We start from the raw sequence: 8,702 nt of genomic DNA, 5'->3' as shown, positions 1-8,702 counted from the left end.
TTCGACGATAATTAATTGATTTAATTCGACAACAAACACCTAGGGATTACTTAGGAATCACCTTTGAAGGATTGACGACAAATCCAGCAAAACTAGAAAATTTCCCAATCCTTCTCCTTTTCTTTTTTTTTTCCTTTTTCTCTTTTTCCTTCCTTTTCTTTTCTTTTCTTTTCTTTCTTTCTCCTGGCTTCTTCTTCTAGCCTCGATTGGCTCGGCTCTATCTCTCGGCTCGGTCGGGCGGCGGCAGCCAGCAGCATGGCGAAGCTTGGCGCGGCGCGGCAGCGGCAGGCAGCGGCGAGGTAGCATGTCACTCGACGACAGCTGGTGGGCGACGGTGGCGCTCAGTGCGCGATGGAGGTCGGCGCACGGTCGGCGGCGCACAGCGCAGCGCGACGGCCGACGCACGGCGGTGAGGCAGTGGCGAGGGTAGACGACTGGCGGACGGGGTGCGTAGGAGACGCGCGGTGCAGAGAGAGAGAGAGAGAGTAGTGGCGGCGGGAGTGAGAAGAAACTGGATGGATTGGGTTGAGGACCGATCCATCCGGAGCTTTATCTAAATTTTTTTTAACAAAACAACGGTCTAAATTTATTGGACTTGCCATGGATCTCAGTGATCGAAACTGACGTTTGAATAGCAAAAATGGGTTCGTCTCGATGAGATCTGCGCGACTACGGTCTCCGATCATTCATACGAGCAACGGATCAAAAAGTCAATTATCAATCAATTCTAGTTTTCCTTTTTCTTTAATTCATTCGGTATTACGTTATCATTGCGGAGCAGAAGTTACTAATGTGAATTCGATTGATATCTGACCTTGAGTAAGTCACTAAAATCCATTGTTATCTAACACCTGTGATCAATTTTTTTTACCGAATTAGACACCCGAATCTTCGTTCGACTGTTTTTTCCTCCTGCCGGAATTCAGTATTCTTCGTAGGCTGGTGAATTGCTTGGTGTCCCGATCAACGCAAATACTAAGCACGGCCGTAGACCAGTCACTGGTCAACACCCGTTGGCTGACGGGTGGGACCGCACCAAACTCCGCAGCCCTGGTCCCACCACAAATCCCTTTCCCTGAACTAATTACTATCCACTAAGCACGTCCGCTCCGAACATTCTAGCAGATCGACGTCGATGCCCCGGCCTCCGACCAATCATACCGCTCCACGTGTCCACCGCGTACGAGAGATCCCAGCCCTTCAGGAACCCAGATCTCCTCATCGGACGGCCAGACCATCCCCTCGCTCGCGCTCCACGTCAAGTTCGCCGCATCTCCCAGTGACAGCCTGCCACGTGGAGACCCTCCAATCGGCACCGTCCGTTTGTCCACGTGGCCAGGTCGTGCCCGCGTGGACCGGGCGCTCGGGTCTCCGGGCGCGGGCCGTTTAAAGGGGCTTCGGCTCCCAGCCAGAGCCTCGCGACGAACAACTTCATCACCAGAGTGAAGCGACGATGCGCAAGTGGGCGCTCTCCTCCGCGCTTCTCCTCCTCTTCCTCCTCACCACCCTCCCCGATCCAGGCATGCCCCTGCCACTGGAATTTTTCCTGCCTCTTTTTTTTTTTTGCGAATTTTGGGTGATTTTTTTCGTGGGTTTTAGCGCATTTCGGTGGTGATTTGTCGATCCGGTTGTTTGGGAGGCGAGTAGTGACAGATTCTAATCTCACTCGATAACTTCTTCGCCCTTCAGTTGATTTTTTAAGATTTTTTTCGAGGGGCTATCGGTATAATTCATCTGCGTTAGCATTCGGTGTGATGGACTGTGCAGTAATTTTCTCCCAAAAAATCGCTTCTAGTTGCTCGACCCATTGGTGCAGAGGCGACTGCTACTAGGTGCGATCCCTGCTTGTATTTTAATTTCGATTCGTTGCTGGATCTCGCGTTTGAAATTATGGCTTTGTGTTGAGGCGAGCTCGTGGCTACTCCGATCTGATACAATGACAGGGTTCGTTTTGAGTTAGAGGCTACTGATTTACTTCGTTCTTAGATCCGTCATTTAGTACGGCGATTTATACTTTTTTCGGTGAATACGTGGGTAATTCCATCTGGGGTTTTAACAGGGTTTAGACCTGTACATCTATTTTTACCAACCAGTGCTTGTTTAAGGTAAATCTAGTGCTCACTGTGACCGATCTAGCGTTCTCTCATACTATTACTATTCCTAGTGAATTTGAAGGACTCTCTAGTCTCTGCTCTGATTTCCATGTACTGTACAGTACTTGAATACCTAAAATCTGCACCGAATTCGAATTACTTTATCTCGGTCTGACCCTACCTATGCTGCAGGTAAGAAGCTTCAAGTGAATGCCGAGGAGAGCAGTGATGACTTGGCCAACCCGCCGAAGGTAGAGGAGAAGCTTGGTGCCGTTCCCCATGGCCTGTCCACCGACTCCGAGGTTGCCCAGAGGTGTGCACCATATTCGGATCAATGATTGTCGTTACCACCTTGCCATGTTGATGATATTTGTGTGAACAATGTGATTTTGATGTGTGCAGGGAAGCGGAGTCCATCTCTAGGAAGACCCTCAGGAGCTCGGCGGAGAAGTTTGAGTTCCAAGCTGAGGTGTCCAGACTCATGGACATCATCATCAACTCACTCTACAGCAACAAGGACATCTTCCTGAGGGAGCTCATATCCAATGCCTCTGATGTATGTATAACTTTTGCCCCCTGTTTAGGCTACATTCTGGGTGTTGGAGACTAACAGTGGTGTTTTTCATGTTTGTAGGCCTTGGATAAGATTAGGTTCCTTTCCCTCACTGATAAGGAGGTTCTGGGTGAAGGTGACACTGCTAAGCTTGAAATCCAGGTAAGGTGGACTGCAATTTTGAGAGCCTTTTTTTTGTTTGAGATCATATCTTGCTTTAGAATTGGACCTTAAGTCATCTGGTCTGTGCACATGTAGATTAAGTTGGACAAAGAGAAGAAGATCCTCTCCATTCGGGATAGGGGTATTGGTATGACCAAGGAAGATCTGATTAAGAACCTGGGAACCATTGCAAAATCTGGGACTTCAGGTACTGCTCTTTTTTTTACTGATTGTAGCACTCCAAGTTATGTTAAATATCTAAGGAAAAATAAGCGTTATCTATTTGTTGTTAAAGAATATTGCACCCAAATGCCATTTAACTTTTAAGACCTTGGATCCTCCCAAATAATGTTAATTGCTTGCAATTTTTGCAGCTTTTGTGGAAAAGATGCAGACTGGAGGTGACCTCAATCTGATTGGGCAGTTTGGTGTTGGCTTCTATTCAGTATACTTGGTTGCTGACTATGTTGAAGTGGTCAGCAAGCACAATGATGACAAACAGTAAGTCATTGCTGTCCTTGTATTGTGTCTTTGGTCCATTTCTTGCTTTGTCTTTTCAATTTGCTTCATGTTGTTGTTGTTGTACTTCTGTTATAGATATGTGTGGGAGTCAAAAGCTGATGGATCATTTGCTATCTCCGAGGATACGTGGAACGAACCCCTTGGCCGTGGAACTGAGATAAGACTACATCTGCGAGATGAGGCCAAGGAGTACTTGGAAGAAGATAAGCTAAAGGTACTACTGTATTACTGTGTCTTTTATTAGGGTTAATTAATTGACTTCTGCTGCAAATATACAGTGTGCACAGAGTTAGTTATCTGTTATCTTTTAGTAGACTTGTAATGAATAATGTGATTACGCTTTTAATGGTACAATATTCTTATTTATCAGTGTCTCATAGTCAAATGCTTCAAATGCATTTGTACGTCTACTGCCTCCGTGTTGAAGTTATAGGTCTATCATCCCTTATAAATAGGAAAGCACAGCTGCCTTTTCACTAGCCACGAAATAATTACTGACAGTACTATTTTTGAGACTCATATTGATAATACTGACTAGGATTTTAAACTTGACCTTCTCAAAACCCATGGTTTCACAGTGGCAAATTTGTTTTGTCTTCACAGCAAGGGAAAATTATTGAGCAACTGTCCCTGACCAGAATATTCCATTTTCACTGAGCGCATTCATCTGTTTTCATTGGATAATTTTCATGTTACTGCCCAAGGGAAAGTGAAACATACTTTTTTTCCTGTCGACTAGTTGGGCTGGACACATTATAACACGAAACACATCTGTTATAGACATTGTAGGGCAGAATATATCTGTTATTTTGTGCATCTCATGTTATCAGTGTTTAACTTGAATACTCCATTTTGCAGGATTTGGTGAAGAAGTACTCTGAGTTCATCAATTTCCCCATTTATTTGTGGACAACCAAGGAGGTTGATGTTGAAGTGCCAGCTGATGAGGACGAATCAACTGAAGAAGAGGAATCGAGTAAGTCTTCAGTCAATGTTGTTTATTTTTCTTAGATGACAGCCATATTGTGTGTATGTGGAGTGCTAACACACCATGTGTCTTTTAATAGCCCCAGAAACCACGGAGGAAGAAGAGTCAGAAGAAAGTGAAGATAAAAAGCCCAAGACAAAGACAATAAAGGAGACTACTTCTGAATGGGAGCTTCTGAATGATGTGAAGGCTGTATGGCTTCGTAGCCCCAAGGAGGTTACTGAAGAAGAATACTCAAAGTTTTACCATTCACTTGCTAAGGTAAAGACTTTAGTATGAATTTATAGGAAAAAACAAATTTCCAAAATAAAATTTTGTGTGTGTGCCTTGTTGAAGAAACCTTGTATAACTTCACATTTTTCTTGTAGGACTTCGGTGATGACAAGCCTTTGGCTTGGAGCCACTTCAATGCTGAGGGAGATGTTGAGTTCAAAGCTTTGCTCTTTGTTCCCCCGAAAGCTCCACATGATCTCTATGAGAGTTACTACAACACTAACAAATCAAACCTCAAGTTGTATGTTAGAAGAGTTTTTATCTCTGATGAATTTGATGAGCTTCTTCCGAAGTATCTCAGCTTTTTGAAGGTACTCGATTGCTGTTTCAAGAATGGCATATTCTGTTTATCGATGCAGCAGACTACATCTTATAATGCGCTTTTCTCTGTAGGGTATTGTTGACTCAGACACATTGCCTCTGAATGTATCACGAGAAATGCTTCAACAACATAGCAGTCTGAAGACCATCAAGAAGAAACTGATCCGCAAAGCTCTCGACATGATTAGGAAAATTGCTGAAGAAGATCCGGATGAGTACAGCAACAAAGATAAGACAGGTAACTGGGATTGCTGTGAATGTCAGATCAGTTTCATACTCTATATTTGTGATGATGATACTCATAAAACATCTTTTGTAAGCAGATGAAGAAAAAAGTGCAATGGAGGAGAAAAAGGGCCAGTATGCCAAGTTCTGGAACGAGTTTGGCAAATCAATTAAGCTGGGAATCATTGAAGATGCAACTAACAGGAACCGCCTTGCTAAGCTTCTTAGATTTGAAAGGTTCGTTCTGTACTACTGTCTTCCATTCATTGGAACTTTTGTTCTATGTATTGGGCAAAAAAAACTGATCTTGTATTTGTTTGTTTCAGTACCAAGTCGGATGGCAAACTCGCCTCTCTTGATGAGTACATTTCAAGGATGAAGCCAGGGCAGAAAGACATCTTTTACATCACAGGAAGCAGCAAAGAACAGCTGGAGAAGTCTCCGTTCCTTGAGAGGCTAACCAAGAAGAACTATGAGGTATGATATTGAATTATTGCAGTGCCCCTTTCCTTTGTCTCATACAGCCAAGTTCAGTAGTGCCCTGTGTTCCGAGGGTTCTCATTGTGATGTCCAATCTAATTTCATTTCTGTATGCTGATCTTCACATTTCAGATGGCACTAGGTTTATTTCATGTACACAATGTTTCGTAATGAGCGTTCTGTACTTTAACCTACACTGATGATTAGAGTTTGTAGGCCACAAAGATTTTGCATTCAGAAATTTTGATTTGAAGCCAGTCTGCACGTGTACATATATAGGATAGACCCCCCCCCCGGGCCCGTTCTAATCACCTTCTAAATCATGGATAAGCCCCCATGCCCTTTCTAATCAGTTACACTAAACACACAGCATCGACAAGGATAAAATCAAAATAATCATCCATCCAGGAATAAGGATGGGGACACTGCATCACATGCTTTAACCCTTTTAGCTTGCCTTCCGATATGGCTTCAGTCTGTAATCTGGAATTCTGATACAGTTTGTGAATTAACGTTGCACTTATCCGTCTTTTGCAGGTTATCTTCTTCACTGACCCTGTTGATGAGTACTTGATGCAATACCTCATGGACTACGAGGACAAGAAGTTCCAGAACGTGTCCAAGGAGGGCCTGAGGCTCGGCAAGGACTCAAATCTCAAGGACCTCAAGGAGTCCTTCAAGGAGTTGACGGACTGGTGGAAGAAGGCCCTTGAGAGCGAGAACGTGGACTCCGTGAAGATCAGCAACCGGCTGCACGACACCCCCTGCGTGGTGGTCACCTCCAAGTACGGCTGGAGCGCCAACATGGAGAAGATCATGCAGGCGCAGACCCTGTCGGACTCCAGCAAGCAGGCGTACATGCGCGGCAAGAGGGTGCTCGAGATCAACTCCAGGCACCCCATCGTCAAGGAGCTCCGCGACAAAGTCGCCCAGGACAGCGAGGTACCTACATTTGCCTCCAAAGGCTAGGCTTGCGAAGAATCGAATGCAGTGGAGCCATGGTAATTGATGTGTTTCTTTCTTGAATCTCGACGCAACAGAGCGAGGGCTTGAAGCAGACGGCGAGGCTGGTATACCAGACCGCCCTGATGGAGAGCGGGTTCAACCTCCCCGACCCCAAGGAGTTCGCCTCCAGCATCTACAAGTCGGTGCAGAAGAGCCTGGACCTGAGCCCCGACGCGACCGTCGAGGAGGAAGACGAGGCGGAGGAGCAGCCGGAGGTCGAAGAGGAGTCCGCCAAAGATGAGTCCGAGCCGTCGTCGTCGCAGTATGACAAGGACGAGCTGTAGTGATCTCTTTTCTGGACTGTTTAAAATTTAGCTCCGATTAGGTGAAGGGGAACTCGCTCGCTCTATGGTGTTAGGACTGTGATCGTTTTGAGGGACGCCCATTTTTCCATGCTAAAATGCATCATGATATGGGATTCTGTCTTTGTACCTATACAAACTCTAGTTCGAATTAACTGTGGTTTACGTCGATCATCCCGAAGCGCCAATCTGAGCTGCCGGTTTTTTTTTTTTATTTCTTCTACTGGGAGAACACAGAACAGGGTTGTCACATCTGGTTTTAAAAAAAATAACCAGATGTATTTCACATGTATGTTAAGATCAAATTTTACGACATCATTAGTGATAACACAAAAATTGTGTCTTAAATAACGTAAACATTCCTTATAAAAGGATCTGAAGGTCTGAAAGAAAATACTAAAAAACTTCAAACGGCAGCGAAGCATCCATCTATCCACAGGTGTTGTCCGGGGGAAGCACCAGCTTAGGATATGGTCTTCAATCGACGCCTCCTTCCTTCTAGAACTCAGCATCCTTATCCGGGACTTCCTCGAAAACTTCACCTTCTGAGCAGCATCCGAAAGTAGGGAAAAAGGCAAACGTGAGTACATAGAGTACTCAGCAAGTGGAGGAAAAATATGACATGCAGACTATTGACAAGTAAAAGTCAACTTGGGGATTACTGCGACTATGCTCAGCTATATCAGACTCAAACAACCTAGCAACCTATTTACTATATTATTATTCCAGTAATTAAAGAACATAACTCATCAGATTTCATCCGACTACCAGACTCACCGGATACACCATATCCAGCTACCGACTCATCGGGAGTGCCACCTCCTGACTACCCAAACCAACCCTTAAAATTCCCATCTAATCCTGAAGAAGTCCAAGCCGTTCTTGACCGCGAGCACGGCTGATCGATCAGTTTCTTCACTCTGCAGAGTTTGCACACTTTACCCACGAGTCGTGATTCCCTTTTTGCCTTACACTTCCGGGGTGTATGGCCGGGGTCTCACTACAAGGCTGTTACAAAGTATCTCCACATCTATAAGCACCCACTGAGGTTTCACCGCTAACAGGGATTCCATCCACTGCAGATGCCCCCTTGTGCCACCGAACCAACCATTGGTGTGTACAGAATGTGAAGAACACTAATTACTTAGCCAGGCCGTACCCATATAGGCCTCATGGTTGTGCTGTTTCGCCAGGTTACATACAGGCTTCAAGAACCGGTCCTTAGGATCCCACACAAGAACGTACACAAATCCTGCTGTGTAGCTCCACCACATACTAGCCATCCAGTTGGGATCCCTAAATTCAAGTTACTACAAGATTATCATTTCTCCCAAGTACTTGTTTCATAGTTGTTAATCAAATTTCATAATAATTCTAATCCCTGACTGCACTCGCATGACTACCCTTTACATGACCCAAGACCCCAAAAGAGGCTACAAGGAATGGCCACACAAATTCTAGTAAACCCTATTCATGGGATTTCAAAATTAGACAAGCATTCAACTAAGGAAAAGTAAAACTATAATGATCTATGGTGAAATCAAGGTGATCAAGGACACTTGCCTTCGTAAGTTGGCTGCTCGGAATCTTCAAAAACTTGGTCCTGAATACTGACACTCTGCTCTCCTCCTAAAGTCGAAGCACACACCGGAAAGAAATAACAAAATAGCTAAATACTTCACACTAAACAGGAGAAATTAACTCTAAAAAAGCTATAAAAGGAAAGTACACGCTGCTACGATCTCAGGGGCGCAAAAATCACCTAAATCGGAGTTCGT

The 8,702-nt window shown here is 44.7% G+C and overlaps 1 protein-coding gene across 1 annotated transcript; it reads left to right on the top strand.

Moving 5' to 3' along the window:
• Positions 1-1,374: 1,374 nt before the first annotated feature.
• Positions 1,375-7,098, top strand: LOC133927410 (endoplasmin homolog). The gene is made up of 15 exons (XM_062373868.1): positions 1,375-1,520; positions 2,286-2,406; positions 2,496-2,649; positions 2,728-2,808; positions 2,905-3,016; positions 3,183-3,309; positions 3,406-3,544; positions 4,189-4,306; positions 4,398-4,579; positions 4,687-4,902; positions 4,985-5,150; positions 5,236-5,374; positions 5,464-5,614; positions 6,155-6,559; positions 6,658-7,098. Exons 1-15 carry the CDS (start codon positions 1,454-1,456, stop codon positions 6,904-6,906), a joined length of 2,427 nt encoding a protein of 808 aa, XP_062229852.1. The 5' UTR covers positions 1,375-1,453; the 3' UTR covers positions 6,907-7,098.
• Positions 7,099-8,702: the final 1,604 nt, after the last annotated feature.

This window comes from Phragmites australis, chromosome 8 (assembly GCF_958298935.1).
Source record: "Phragmites australis chromosome 8, lpPhrAust1.1, whole genome shotgun sequence".
NCBI lineage: Eukaryota > Viridiplantae > Streptophyta > Magnoliopsida > Poales > Poaceae > Phragmites > Phragmites australis.
The sequence above is the reverse complement of the archived record's forward strand: the minus strand, read 5'-3'. Positions and strand labels throughout refer to the sequence as shown.